The sequence below is a fragment of the Choloepus didactylus genome, chromosome 6 (genome assembly GCF_015220235.1).
Source record: "Choloepus didactylus isolate mChoDid1 chromosome 6, mChoDid1.pri, whole genome shotgun sequence".
NCBI lineage: Eukaryota > Metazoa > Chordata > Mammalia > Pilosa > Megalonychidae > Choloepus > Choloepus didactylus.
In genome coordinates, this window is record NC_051312.1 from 1,234,062 (window position 1) to 1,248,204 (window position 14,143).

The 14,143-nt window shown below is 70.5% G+C and overlaps 1 protein-coding gene across 1 annotated transcript in view; it reads left to right on the top strand.

The window, feature by feature from the left end:
* The window catches only part of MUC5AC (mucin 5AC, oligomeric mucus/gel-forming), a 77,622-nt gene that overhangs the window by 36,376 nt on the left and 27,103 nt on the right, over positions 1-14,143 (top strand). Inside the window, exons 59-84 of the mRNA XM_037838300.1 lie at positions 97-1,146; positions 1,308-1,404; positions 1,647-2,048; positions 2,526-2,755; positions 3,521-3,638; positions 3,940-4,064; positions 4,223-4,387; positions 4,637-4,807; positions 5,001-5,074; positions 7,155-7,226; positions 7,630-7,701; positions 7,812-8,073; positions 8,478-8,592; positions 8,823-8,910; positions 9,109-9,215; positions 9,949-10,150; positions 10,431-10,556; positions 11,007-11,124; positions 11,204-11,342; positions 11,598-11,705; positions 11,926-11,995; positions 12,213-12,350; positions 12,509-12,673; positions 12,908-13,002; positions 13,424-13,550; positions 13,732-13,987. Coding sequence (XP_037694228.1) covers positions 97-1,146; positions 1,308-1,404; positions 1,647-2,048; positions 2,526-2,755; positions 3,521-3,638; positions 3,940-4,064; positions 4,223-4,387; positions 4,637-4,807; positions 5,001-5,074; positions 7,155-7,226; positions 7,630-7,701; positions 7,812-8,073; positions 8,478-8,592; positions 8,823-8,910; positions 9,109-9,215; positions 9,949-10,150; positions 10,431-10,556; positions 11,007-11,124; positions 11,204-11,342; positions 11,598-11,705; positions 11,926-11,995; positions 12,213-12,350; positions 12,509-12,673; positions 12,908-13,002; positions 13,424-13,550; positions 13,732-13,987 — 4,692 coding nt within the window. The remainder of the gene's footprint in view (positions 1-96; positions 1,147-1,307; positions 1,405-1,646; positions 2,049-2,525; positions 2,756-3,520; positions 3,639-3,939; positions 4,065-4,222; positions 4,388-4,636; positions 4,808-5,000; positions 5,075-7,154; positions 7,227-7,629; positions 7,702-7,811; positions 8,074-8,477; positions 8,593-8,822; positions 8,911-9,108; positions 9,216-9,948; positions 10,151-10,430; positions 10,557-11,006; positions 11,125-11,203; positions 11,343-11,597; positions 11,706-11,925; positions 11,996-12,212; positions 12,351-12,508; positions 12,674-12,907; positions 13,003-13,423; positions 13,551-13,731; positions 13,988-14,143) is intronic.

Below are 14,143 nucleotides of genomic sequence, written 5' to 3' on the forward strand. Positions count from 1 at the left end.
TCTGCATGTCCATGTGTCTGCACATCTGTACATCTGCACGTCTGTGCATCTGCCTGCCTGCACATCTGCATGTCTGCGTGTCTGCACGTCTGCCAGTCTGCACGTCTGCGTGTCTGTACGTCTGCCTGCCTGCACATCTGCATGTCTGCGTGTCTGCGCGTCTGGCCGTCTGCACGTCTGCGTGTCTGTGCATCTGCCCACCTGCACGTCTGTGTGTCTGCGTGTCTGTGCGTCTGCCTGCCTGCACATCTGCATGTCTGTGTGTCTGCGCGTCTGCCCGTCTGCACGTCTGCGTGTCTGTGCATCTGCCCACCTGCACGTCTGTGTGTCTGCGTGTCTGTACGTCTGCCCGCCTGCACGTCTGTGTGTCTGCGTGTCTGTACGTCTGCCCACCTGCACATCTGTGTGTCTGCGTGTCTATACGTCTTCCCGCCTGCGTGTCTGTGTGTCTGTGCGTCTGCCCGCCTGCACGTCTGTGTGTCTGCGTGTCTGTACGTCTGCCCGCCTGCACGTCTGTGTGTCTGTGTGTGCACGGCAGCCGTGCCGCCTCTGGCCTGACGGCAGTTGTGGACATGGGGCCCTGCTGCTCCCGGCCGGTGCCTTGTCCCCGACTCTTCCCACAGTAGCTGCCACACCCCAGACGGGCCCCATCGGCCGGGGCTCCCCCGCTGCCCCCGCCTGCGTCCCGGCCCCGGTCCTCCTGGGTGGCTCCCCCTTCCCCGCCCCAGCGGCCCCTGGCCTCGCCCCTCCCGCTGGAGCTCCCAGCTGGGGGGTCAGACGACCCCACACGTCCCGCCCGCTGTGCCCCGTCACCGGCCTGTCCCGACCGGAGGAGGCAGGGGGCCCGCGGGGCCGCAGGAGAGGGCGGGGGGCGAGTCGAGTCACGCAGGCCTGGGGACGGGCCTCTCGGGCCGGCGGCCCCCGAGCCCCTGGGCGGTTCCTGGAGCGAAGGGGGGGCCTGTTTGCCGGGGTCACCGGTGACCCCGGTGGTGACCCGGCCCCACCGCGCCTGTTTGCTCGCAGCCGGGACCGCTCGGCACGGCCGCCTCTAATCCTGAGCAAACGCGGCCGGGGGCTGCCGGCCCACGCCCTGCCCACATCCTCCTCCCGCCCCACCGCCCGCCCTGCTCCCCCTCGCCCCGGGGGGCCCGTCTAGCACCCCGAGACCCTACACTGTAGGTGCCCCGGGCCCCTCAGCTGCCTCTCCAGATCCCTCAGGGACCGGGGGTGGGGGACAGGCCCGGGACCCCAACACCTGCCCGAGGACGCTGCTCAGAAGACAGAGTCCCCTTCCCCCCGCTTCTCAGGCCCTTCCGGGTCCAGCTGGGGCGCTGGGGGCCCCTGCCCGGCCTCCTCCCAGCCCATTCTCTGAATCACGGCCGGCACCAGAGCTCTCCGGGGAACGTGTGTTTCGACACAATTTCAAATTTACAGACAAGTTGAGAAAACAGTACAAGGAGCGCCTGTGTCCCCTTCACCCCGATTCGTCAGGGCTGACGTCTGGCCGGTTTCTTCATCACCGTCCCCCCCGTCTCGGCTTCGCTGCCCTGTTCTGGATCACCCGAGTCTAAGCTGCAGGCGGCCTCCCCTCCCCTCCCCTGTGGGCCCGGGGCCCTGACGCAGGGCAGCCCCTCGTGTCACCGCAGGACGGTGTCGCAGACGACAGAGCAGGGCCCTCGTCACCCGCGCCCGCAGCCCAGGCCTCCGATGTCCCCACAGTCCTGTCCCAGCCCAGGAGCCAGTCGGGGCCACCTGCTGCCCTTGGCCCGTCCCCCGGGTCCATCCTCAGGCCCCCGTGGGGCAGCCCGGCCTTTCTGAGGGCACCGGCCGGCCGGGGGCTGCCTGCCCCTCCTCGTGCCCCCAGGGAGGCCCTGCCGATCGGGCCGGCGCTGGGGCGTGGACTCTCGCCGCCTGGCCGAGGGGGTGGCCCATCCGGTGAGGTGACCGCGGCCCCCGAGTCTGTGTGCGTGGGGCTGTGGGCGTCCTGTGCGTCCATCACTGCAGGAGGAGCGCTCACGTCTCTGTGCCTTGCCGCATCCCTGGTTTATGTCCGTCAGCGTGGGCTCAGGGACCCCTATTCTCCTGGTGGATTTTTGTTAAAATCAAGTCACGGCCCACCCTTTTCCTACTTTAAATGCTCTGATACGCGACCCCCAGCTCAAGGTAGAGCCAGACCCCTCCCATCCCCTGGGCCTGCCCGGCCGGCCCGGCCCCGTCCACTCCCCCAGGGGCCACCCCAGGCCTGTGACCGGCTGCTCCGCCCGCCTGGTTTGCAGAAGCCCCTCCCTCTCCAGCCCCCCCCAGATGAGCCCAGAGCCCCCTCTCTCTTGGATCTTTCAAGGCTCTCACTGCCCCCCAACAAGGTCACGTACTATCAGCTTCGAAGGGGTGGAACGTCCCTCACCTTGTCCCCACCAAATCCTCCGGCAGCAGCACCAGGCCCCTGGTGCTCAGGGTTTGCAGGAATGAAGGAGGGAGGGGGAAGCAGGTGAAGACGTGGGGGTCACGGACTTCCCGGGGCACAGGGTGTCCTGGGGGTCGGTGCCCCCCGCTTGGTGGCTGGGGTGCTCAGGCGGAGACTGACCCACCACCCCAGGACACATCCGGCCCTGCCTTGGCGGCCCGACCCTACCCACAGCCAGGCTGTGGTGGTCCCAACTGCCCACCTGTGCGTCTCGGCACAGACCACAGGCCGGGGGTCTGGGGGCTCCACCACCTGTTCCCCCTGGACAGCAGCCCGGCCCCCCGAGTGTGGGTGAGGAGGGGCCCAGCACCCCCGAGCACAGGAAGAACCCGCTCGGCACCCAGGCTTGGGCCGGAGTCTCCCCGGCTGCTCAGTCCTCCTGCTCTGGCTCGCAGACCCCTGGTACACCCACCGGTCATGGCGGGCACAGGGCATCTCCTAAAACAGCTCACAGCCCCTCTGAGGGTCATGAGGGGCAGGCATGGGGGGCACAGACCAGGGCTGGGTGGGAGCAGGGTACCCAGCACTGCCTATGGCCAGGACCCTCCATGGAGCCAGAAGGGACACCGGGCAAACAGCCAGTGCTCAATAAATGCCTGCGAGCTGGTGACCCAAGGCCCATGTCCCTCGGGTCTGCTAGCCCGGGAGGGGGTCAGCAGGGAGGGGCTGGGGGCTGAGTGGGGGGCTGCACCCGGAGGAAGAGCCCACCCTGGGCCTCCACGGGGCTGGGGGTCCAGGCTAGGAGACCCCCAGGGGCAGGGCCTGAGTGCTCGCCTGGGGGCAGGTTTCCGTGAGGACGTGGGTGGGGGTCCTCACTCGTGGTGGCAGCCCCCTCCCTTCCCTCTGGGCCCGGCCACCCCCTGCTCTCTGTCGGCCGAGCGAGGGCTGGTTCCTGGCAGCAGCCCTGGGCCCTCCCACCGCCCCCCTTCCCAGCAGGAACAGCCCCCCTCTTCCCTTCCTTTCTCTTCTGTTCTCGGCTCCTTCAACTGTGAAGAGGTAAACTTGGTTGAGCAAACAGGCTGCGCTCCCGCGGCCGCATCCGGGATGTCCCAACAGCCCTGATGTCGGGGGATGCCCGGTGGCCACCCCTGCCCCGGACCCCGGCCTGGAGCCGCCCCTCATCCGCTCGAGCCATGCCCGCTGGGGGCCCTGCCCGGGTGGGGAGGGGGCAGCCGTGAGTCCCGAGACATGGTGACAACATAGTTGACACGTCGGTGACCACGTCCACGGGGAAGGAGCCGAGCGGGCAGAGGCCCTGGGTGGGCACTGGGGAGAGGCTGCCGGGGGCTCTCCAGGACCCCTGAAGGCCGCGAGGTGCCCACTGTGTTTGGGGGGAGAAGGACGGGCAGGCAGGGAGGACGCCAGGGCTGCACGAGGGGTGAGGCTCACCGAGGCTGGGACGGGCTCTTGGCCCAGTCTGTGCCTGGAGCAGGGGCAGGAAGGCAGACGAAGCTCGTGGGTGGGGGTCCCTCCAGGCCGGGCCCACGGGGCCACTGGCGAGCCCTGGGGAGCCTTCGACCCCGGAAACGGCCAAGCGGCAGCAGACGTGGTGCCCAAGTCTGTGCCACCAACACCAGCAGGACACGGGGACCAGCTCCCGGTGGGGTTCACCCGGGGCCCCGCCTGGCCTCCAGCTCCCAGGCAGCCTGGGATCCCCTCGGGTCACAGCGCAGGGACGAGTGGGGGGACGGTGCTGGGGGAGAGGGGCCTGGCCTGAGACCTGGGCCTCTGGAGGGAGCTGGCCCGGGGACCCCCTAGGCGGGCCCTGGGGGTCAGGAGATGCCACTGGAGGCTCCGGGTGGGGCAGCAGCCACCCCAGCCCATCGGCCTGCGTGTGTCGGGCAGCGCACGTCCAGGGACAGCACACCCGGCCCACGGAGCCCCAGGGTGCAGGAGAGCACTGGACGTGTGCCGACGGACTAGGTGTGGGCGGCCGGGCACCTACCTCCGCCTCAGTTTCCCTGTGTCCTTGAACTTGAGGACAGAGCATGTGGGGCCCTGGTCAGCACGCCTGGGGTCTCTGCGCCCCACAAGCCACACGGACCAGTCTCTCTGCCCACCCCCACAGCCAGCGTGCACCTCCTGAGCTGAGCGGGCAGGGACTGGCGAGGAGGAGGCTCCAGCCTCTCAGCCCCTCCCCCTCCCCTCCTGCCCTCAATCCCCCTCCTCCAGGCCAGGCTCCCAGGAGGGGCTCGAGCCCGGGGCTGTGGGGGCTGCAGGAGGTGGACCCGGTGGTCCACGGACCCTGCCTTCCGGAGCCATCTACAGAGGGGCCGCCCCCTTCCCCCCAGGCCCCGGCAAGATGACCCCTCTCCCCTCGGACTCTCAGAAGCTGCTGGGCGGGTGGGGGTCCCCTCCGGCCAAAGCCTTCCTCCTCCGGCTCTTTCCTGCCCGCGGCTCCTCCCCGAGAGCAAACACACGTGGCAGGGGGGCGAGGATGGCGCCGTGTAGCAGGGAGCGGGCGCGGGGCCAAGGCCACCTGCTACATAAGCCCGAGGCCCCCAGGGGAGCTAGCACCCTCCGCCCGCCGTGCCAGCCCCAGGATGGGTGCCAGGAGCGGGAGCCGGGCCCTGGCGGGGGTCCTCGTGGCGCTGCTCGTGGCGCGGGCGGGTAAGGCCGACGACCTTCCCCAGCCTCTCGATTTCGTCTTTACAGACCCCTCCTGAGGCCCCGAAGCAGCCCCAGGCACCCTGGGCCGGGCTCCACCCTGGCCCGGGAATGCTGTCGGTGAAGCCAGGGGCTGGTGGAAACGCCACCGTGGGTGCAGGGAGAAGTAAGACCCCAGCCTCAGGGTGAGGGACACGGCTGGGGTCCTCTCTGAACCTCCATGAAGCCCCACATCAGAGCAGGTAGGGACGGCCCCCCACGGGTCCCCAGGCCTGGAGCCACACTCCTGTGCTGTGCCCCTCGTGGCCCCCCTGGGGTGCCTGCAATCACGGGGCGGCCGAGGCCATCAGTGGAGGTGGGTGCCACGAAACCCCAATTGGGCTGGAGCCTGTGGGAGCCAACATGCCTGCGGGCTGCTGTGCAGTGCTGCCCGTCTGTGTCCTGGGGGCTGTGACACCCACAGCCCAGGGCCGAGCCACAGCTCTGAGGCTGTCAACAGAGCCACGACCCAGGGCGCCCGGCCCACACCCTGAGGACGTCCTGACCGAGGCCTTGGCTGCATGGGGGGCCCCTGTGGACCCAGCCCTGGGCCCCTGCTCCCGCCAGAGCCTCCTCCCTGGACTCGGCAAAGCGCTCCCCACGGGAGAGCCGAGTCCCCTTCTTGGGCGTGAGCAGGCTGGGAGAAGGTGGGGTGTTTCCTCCAGCACTCCCACTCGGGGGCCCAGGGAAGCCAAGGGGCCACAGGGACCCCAGCCGGCTGTGCAGTTCAGGACCCTCCCACGCTGGGTCGGCCTGCCCACGGACCACCGCCCCCTCCATGTCAGCTCACGTCCCTCTTGGTGCCCAGTGGACAGAGCCCTCTATGAGGGGTGGCTTGGGTCCCAATGGGATGGGGGCACCATGGTGGGGGCTCCTGGGAGGACCCTGCTGGGGGAGCACTGGGCCAGGGTCTTCCATTGCTGCCAGCACGTTGGGGGTCAGGCCATGGCAGGGGGGCACGAGTGGGGGGGCGGGTAGTGGGCTTCTCTCGGCTGGGGGCGAAGGCCCAGAGCTCACAGATCTGAGCAGGAAGGGCCAGTGGCCTGGGGCAGGGCGGGGGCTCCCCACTCCCTCGGCATGCCCACCCCTTCCACTGCCAGCGCCCAGCTGAGGCCAGTAAACACAGAAGAGGCCACCATGGGGCTCCCAGAGGTCAGAGCTCACGGGAGAAGGTCAAGTGGAGACCAAACCTAGGGGTGTGTGCGTGAACCGAGCACAGGGCCCGCGGAGCAGCGGGCTCGGGTCGGGGTAGCGGCCACTGCCCACCACTGCAGCCACTCACCGGGTGCCTGGCACGAGACCCAGGTCAGAGGCTTCGAGGAAATTCTGGGGCAGAGTATGCCCACTGAGCCCAGCAGGGAGGGACCTTGGGGGCTTCAGCATGTGGACCCCCAGCCCACAGAGCAGGAAGAGGTTGTGGGGAATGTCCCTGGCTGCTGGAGACCGCACGGGGACGGCCTTGCCTGGAGGTGCGGACGGAACGGGGACCTGGGGGCTCGTGCCAGCTCTGCTCCTGGTCCAGCTGGGTCGCGGCTGGAGGCCGCCCCGACTGCCTCCTGCTCCCCGACAAAGCCGCTCTTTGTCCTTCTCCAACACGCGGGACGGGGCGGGACAGGAGGTGGGGCGCCGCCCCTCAGCACAAGTTCACGGGGCCAGCACCGGTCCCCGGTTCCCTCGTCCTGCCCTGGCCAGCTGCGGCATCTGCCCCTGCACGCTGGAGATGACCTCCCCATCTGCAGAAGGGGCGGGCCGGGCAGTGCCAATGGGGTGCAGGGGCAGCGGGGCTCCGGCCACCCTGCAGTGCTCTCTGCCGCCCTGGAACTTCCCGCCCGGGCAGGGCCTTGTGCTGTTGCACTGAGTGACGGGGAGGTGGCCGCCGTGGATGGGGCTGGGCTGTTCAGTCAAATCCTGTTCAGGCCCCCGGAGCGGCCCCAGGGGTCTGCAGAGGTGTAGACGCTGCGTGTGGGCCCCCCACGAGGCCAGGTGGGGGCACAGGTGGGGGCGGGCAGGGGTCTGTCACCCACACCTGCCCCTTTCCCCACAGAGACCCAGCGCAGCCTGGAGCCGAGCTGGGAGAGCACAGCAGCCACCATCGACAGTCAGAGGGTGAAGGGCGGTACGTGGCCAGGACCCCGGGGGGTGCTCCCCAACCGGCAGAAGGAGGGGCATCGAGCAAGCTGGGGGGCCAGGCAGGCCGGGGTCTGGGGGGGGTTGGGGTGTGAGTTGGAGGCCTTGCGTGGCCCTTCCCAGAGCTGCCTGTCACACAGAGACCCTTTGAGGCCATCAGCTGGGCTCGGTGCTCACACGGGAGGGGCAGGCAAGGCCCCCGAGTTGGGCCCGGGACAGTCCCTGGTGCACACACGCCAGTGGGAGGGGAGGTCCAGGAGGGTCCGGCGGTGCCAAGGAGCGGCCAAGGGGCCGGCGCTCGGTTCTGGAGCCTTGTGGCTGGGTCAGGGCCCTCCGCAGCCCTTGCTGCCCCAGACCAGTGGCTTCCAGGGTGACCCGGCCCTCGCCCACAGCGCGCCAGATACCCTTGCCCAGTGGACGCCTGACCTTCATCCCACCGGTCACCGTCTCCCCCAGCGTGAGCCGTAAGTGGACAGGGCGGGGGAGGGGGTGTCACAGCCTGGGTGGGGGGGGGTCAGCGGGCAGCGGGGGGCCGGGGTGGTGGTGGGAACCCCAGCGTGCCCGCTCCCCGCAGCCCTGAACCCCGCGCACAACGGCCGGGTCTGCAGCACGTGGGGCGACTTCCACTACAAGACCTTCGACGGCGCCGTGTTCCGCTTCCCCGGGCTCTGCAACTACGTCTTCTCCGCGCACTGCCGCGCCGCCTACGAGGACTTCAACGTGCAGATCCGCCGCGGCCTGGCGGGGCCCAGGCCCACCATCAGCCGCGTGCTGCTCAGGGCCGACGGGCTGGTGCTAGAGCTCGCCCGGGGCGCGGTGCAAGTCAATGGGCAGCGGTGAGGGGCGCGCTGCCGGGGGCGGGGCCTGAGGGCCGGGGGCGGGGGCCACGCTGGGGCCGGGGCGGGGCCTGAGGGCCAGGGGCGGGGCCACGCTGGGGCCGGGGCGGGGCCTGAGGGCCGGGGGCGGGGCCACGCTGGGGCCGGGGCGGGGCCTGAGGGCCGGGGGCGGGGCCACGCTTGGGCCGGTGGCCGGGCTGCGGCCATGCCGGGCCTCGTGGGGGCAGGCGCGGGGCAGAAGGAAGCCCCTGGGGCTTCTCTCAGCGCAGGCCCCGCCTGTGCCGTCCACCGGGGACTCCGGGGCCGCGCGGGCTGGGGGAGGGTCGGGGTCAGGGTCAGAGCGTGGGCGGGGCAGCGGGTCCCGCCCGCCGCCCGAGCCCTGTGCCAACCCGAGGCTTCCCCAGGGAGGAGCTGCCCTACAGCCGCGCAGGGGTCCTGGTGGAGCGCAGCGGCTCCTACCTCAAGGTCACCATCCGGCTGGTCCTGACCTTCACCTGGAATGGGGAGGACAGCGCCCTGGTGAGGCCGCCCCGCCCCCAGTCCCCCCGACCTCCCTGACCCCCCCTACCCGCCCCACAGTCCACTGACCCCCCCACAGACCAGGCTGCAGCCCCCCAGGCCCATGGGTGGAAACGGGGCACCAAGCCCTGGGGTGCTGGGGGAGAGTGGTCCCCGGACTCCAGGGGTGCTGGGGCCGTGGAACCAGGTGGGCAACGGCTAGAGCTGCCTCTGCACGCCGACCCCCTCAGCTGGAGCTGGACCCCAAGTACGCCAACCAGACGTGCGGCCTGTGCGGGGACTTCAATGGGCTCCCGGCCAACGAGCTCTACGTCAACAGTGAGGGCTGCGGGGCAGGGCCAGGGCGGGCAGGGCCGGGAGGTGGGAGGGGCACTCCGGCAGGAGTTTTGGGTCCTGGGCATGGGTAGCAGGCCCCCTGGCAGTCAGCTGCAGGGAGCAGGAGCCCCTCCAAGCCCCCCCCCCAAGGCCCCCAGAGGCCCCTTGCGGCCAGGGGCTCCCGAGCTCCTCTCCCCGCAGGCATCAGGCTGACTCCGCTGCAGTTCGGGAACCTGCAGAAGCTGGACGGGCCCACGGAGCAGTGCCAGGACCCGCTGCCCGCCCCAGCCAGCAACTGCACGGACGAGGTGAGCTCAGGGTGAGGGCCTGAGGCCGGGGAGGGCTGTGCCGAGGCTGAGGGCTGGGCTAGGGTTTCCCAGCCCAGGGGCAGTGAGGACACGGCCTCCACCCCCTAGAGCAGGGGGCCTGAGGGGCCAGGACAGGGGCAGGGTGGGTGGGAGTGGCCTGGAAGCTCCAGGACCCCCCAAACCGGCCAAATCCCTGTCCCTTACATCATGGTGGGAATGAGAACGTCAGCAAAGCCCCAGGAGCCATGGCCCCTCGTCCGGTGGGTGTGGGAGGGCAGGATGGGGAGCCATGCATCTACCGGTCCTCACCAAGCACCTGCTGGGGCCACCTGAGGGTCAACCAATGCCCCCACCTGCCCCCCACCTGTCCCCTACCCTTGAAGCTCTGAGCCACCTTCTGGGGGCAGGATCCACACCTCACCCAGGGCTCACACCACACTTTGCTCACACCATGGGCAGGTGTGTTCTGGAGCCCTGGATGCCAGGGTGAGGCTCACTGCCCAGAGCCAAACAGAGCGCTGCACCCATGGTGGCAGGTTCACAACTGGTTGGGTAGAAGGAAAGGAGGAAGGAAGGAAAGATCGGTGGAGGGACGGAGGGATGGAGGGGCAGATGGAAGTAGCTTGGGGGAAGAAACCCAGTCTATGTGCCCTGGCGAGCTCTCAGGGTGGACGGAGGGGACCGTGAGCTGCTCTGTGGGTGCCCGGGCACCCAGCCTTGCTGTACTCCCCAGGAGGACGTCTGCCGCCGCACCCTGCTCGGCCCGGCCTTCGCCCAGTGCAACGAGCTGGTGGACGCCGGCGCCTACGTAGCCGCCTGCACCCAGGAACTTTGCCGCTGCCCCACTTGCCCATGCGCCACATTTGCCGAGTACTCGCGCCAGTGCGCCCACGCTGGGGGCCAGCCGCAGAACTGGAGGAGTCCCGACCTCTGCCGTGAGTGTCCTGGAGCCCCAGGGGCCACAGGAGACCCCTGTGCAGTGGTGCCTGGGTGGGGATCCAGGGCAGGGGCTGCAGGCAGGAGGGCAGGCAGGGGTGGGAGGAGGGTGCTGGGAGGGCGGGAGGGGCGCAGGGGCCTGCTGGTGGCACATGGAAGGACGGTGGGCAGCAGACGCAGGCTCTGACTGGCTGGGACGGCAGCTCAGCCCAGGAAGCCCCCCAACCCCTGGGCCCTGGGAGCAGCTCCCCGCGGCTGAGCGCTCCCCCCACCCTACAGCCCAGACGTGCCCCCCGAGCATGCAGCACCAGGAGTGCGGCTCGCCCTGCACCGACACCTGCTCCAACCCCGAGCGCTCCCAGCTCTGCGAGGACCACTGCGAGGACGGCTGCTTCTGCCCCCCAGGCAGGTCTCCCGGGGTCCCTGCGTCCCCTGGAGCGGCTGCCCCAGGTCACAGTGGTTTCAACACGGACCCCGGGAGGGCGGCCCGACCCGAGGGGCGGGCACGAGGCGGGGGTGGGCAGGCCCTGGGCCCCGGGGGCAGGCGGGGGCAGAGGCCAGAGGCTCCCTGCTTGTCCCAGGGGGTGTGGCTCGTTGTGGGGGGGGCTCCTCCCAGGGGCAGGGCAGCAGGGGCCACAGGCGGGGAGAACCAAGCTCTGCCTCGCTGCTTGACGGCCACAGCCAGGTGCCCCCACCGCCGGCTCCTCCCGTCCCCTCCCTCCCCCACGGGCCACTGTCGGGACTATGGGGGGCGGCTTCACCCTCAGAACCCCAGCAAGTGCTGGCAGGAGCCCCCCACGCTGCTCCCCCAGCTCTCTGCCTGCCGCTGCACTCACCCCGCCCCGCCCCGCCCAGGCACTGTGCTGGACGACCTCACGCACTCGGGCTGTGTGCCCCAGGAGCGCTGCCCCTGCACCCACGGCGGCCGCACCTACGCCCCGGGGGCCTCTTTCACCACCAGCTGCAGCTCCTGGTAGGCGCCCCCCCACCCGGCCTCTTCTCTGGGGGGGCAGGGGCGCCTCGGACCCCTCCAATCATGGCCCCTCCCCCAGCACCTGCTCCGGGGGCCTGTGGCGGTGCCAGGACCTCCCGTGCCCGGGCACGTGCTCGCTCAGCGGCGGCTCCCACGTCTCCACCTACGACCAGAGGCTGTACGACGTGCACGGGGACTGCGGCTACGTGCTGACCAAGGTGCGCCACGCTGTCTGCCCCGGGGGAGGGTCCCGGGTGGCCTGTGACGGGTCCCGAGAGGGGAGCCCTGGGGGGCCCTCACCTGAGCCCCGGGGGCACCCCCAGCCTGGGGCGAGCTCCCTCAGGTGCTGCAGGTGCTGGGGGCCCCTGGCCAGCAGCACACGGCTGTCAGCTCCCAGCCTGGGGGCCAGGGGACCCCACACCCTCCTCCGGGGCCTGCCACCCCCTGATGCGTCTGTGGGGTTTTCCTGCCAGAAATGTGCTGACAACGCCCTCACGGTGCTCGTGGAGCTGCGGAAGTGCGGCCTGACGGACAACGAGAACTGCCTCAAATCGGTGACGCTCAGCCTCAACGGGGACACGGTGAGGGCCCACCGCGCCGGGGAGTGGCAGACGGGGAGCCCCCGGGAGTGACAGAGACAGAGGTGGGGAGAGGTGGGGAGAGGACCAAGGCGTTCCCCGTCCACCTCAGCCCCCGGCCCCCGGGCCCGCGCGGCAGCTCCACGGGGCAGCCCAGGGCACTCACCCGGGCGACGAGGAGGGTGTCCTCCTGGCTCTTGATGGCTGCCCTGCTCCTCTCCAGGCCATCCGCGTCCAGGCTGGTGGGCAGGTGTTCATGAACTCCATCTACACCCAGCTGCCCCTGTCGGCAGGTATGTGGCTCCACAGCACGGGCCCCGCCGGCTCCCTGCGGCCTCGGGCACTCCCAGGTGTCCAGTCTCTCCTCTGTAAAGAGGGGACTCGGTGTCCAGAGTGCAGGGGTGGCTGTGAGCGTCCCCTGCCCGGGTCACCCCTTGGGGAGGGACGGCGTGGGGGGCTGGGACACGGCCGGCTCCGTGCCACCTCTGACCACTCCTGCCCCTGCCCCAGCCAACGTCACCGTCTTCCAGCCCTCGTCCCACTTTGTCCTGGTGCACACGGCCATCGGCGCACAGGTGCAGGTGCAGCTGGTGCCGCAGATGCAGGTGTGGGTGAGGCTGGACCCCTCCTACCACGGCCAGATGTGCGGTGAGCCCCCGGCCACAGGGGGGTTCTGCAAGGCGGGGGCTGCTGGGCAGAGGTGGGCGGGGAGGGTGGGGAGGGGGCCCTGCCAGATGGCCCAGGCCAGGTTGGGGAGGGGCCTGACCTCTGTCAGCCCGCTGATGCCCACCCCGCCCGGCCCCCAGGCCTCTGCGGGAACTTCAACCAGAACCAGGCCGACGACTTCGCGGCCCTCAGTGGGCTGGTGGAGGGCACGGGCGCCGCCTTCGCCAACACCTGGAAGACCCAGGCCGCCTGCCCCAATGCCAAGAACAGCTTCGAGGACCCCTGCTCCCTCAGCGTGGAGAACGGTACAGCCCCCACCCCCGGCTGCCCTCCCTCGGGGGCCCTGGTGAGCAGGGGTGCTGGGGCTGAGCTGGGGGCCCCCATTCGGAAGGGACTGCAGGCATGGGGCACGATGAGGGGCTCCTGTGGGCAGAGGGGTGGAGGGTGCCGGGCGGGGTGGGGGCAGTGAGTCCCTGGTCCCCAAGCCGCACCAGGGGCCAAGGGCCGCACCCCCACTTGCCCCCAATCCCCCCACCCAGAGAACTACGCCCAGCACTGGTGCTCGCGGCTGACTGACCCCATGGGTGCCTTTTCGCCCTGCCATTCCGTGGTCAACCCTGCGCCCTTCCACACGGTGAGCAGCCGTGGGTCCCCAACACCTGGGGTGCAGGGCCCAGCATGGGCCAGGGAGGGGCTGCCCGCCCCGTGCGTCTGCCTCCCTGGAAGCCTGAGGCCCCCGGGCACGTGCCCCCTGGTGAAGCCCCTGGTGAAACTCACCAGTGCCCTCCCGTGTTTACCACCTCGTCCGTCCCCCACACTGAGTCTGGCTCCTGCCACAAGTTGCCCCCATCCCACCATCCCTGCCTCGTGCACGCCGAGCCCCCTCCACACCTACCTGCTGTGCCCGGCCCCTGCCCAGGCCCCCACAGGTCCTCGTGTGTCACCCCCTCCGGTCCAGGCTCCTGGTCCAGGGCTGGGTCGGTGGACACCTGTCGGGAGATGGAGGGAGGGCTGCCCACCAGGCCGGGGTCCCTGACGGCCCCCTGCGCCCCCAGAACTGCCTGTTCGACACCTGCAACTGCGAGAGGAGCGAGGACTGCCTGTGCGCCACGCTCTCCGCTTACGTGCGCGCCTGCGCCGCCAGGGGCGTCCTGCTCAGCGGCTGGAGGGACGGCGTCTGCAGTGAGTGCCCGGCGGGCGGGTGGCCCCGGCCTGCGTCCCTCGCTCTGTCGGAGCCCCTGTGTCCTGGCCCTGCCTGACACAGACGGGGACACGGAGGCTGGGGGAACGTCGGTAGCCGCCGGAAAGTGGTAAGGCCAGGGCCGCCCCCGCTCCTGAGCTCTCTGTTCCTGCCCCTCCCCAGCCAAGTACATGCACAACTGCCCCAAGTCCCAGAGCTACGCGTACGTGGTGGACACCTGCCCGGCCACCTGCCGCGCCCTGAGTGAGGCCAACGTGATCTGCAGCATCTCCTTCGTGCCCGTGGACGGCTGCACCTGCCCCGTGGGGACCTTCTTGGATGACACCGGCACCTGCGTGCCCGCTGAGGAGTGTCCCTGCTACCTGCGCGGCTCCGTGGTGGCCCCCGGGGAGGCCGTGCATGACAACGGCGTGGTGTGGTGAGGGGCAGCGGCCGCAGCTGGTGGGGGCGGGGCAGGTGTCCCGCAGGGGCCTGGGGGGAGAAGAGGGGGGTGTCCTGCAGGGAGCTGAGGGGTGCAGGTGTCCCCCAGGGGACTGGGGAGCAGGCATTTCGTGCAGAGCAGTGGGTGCCCCAC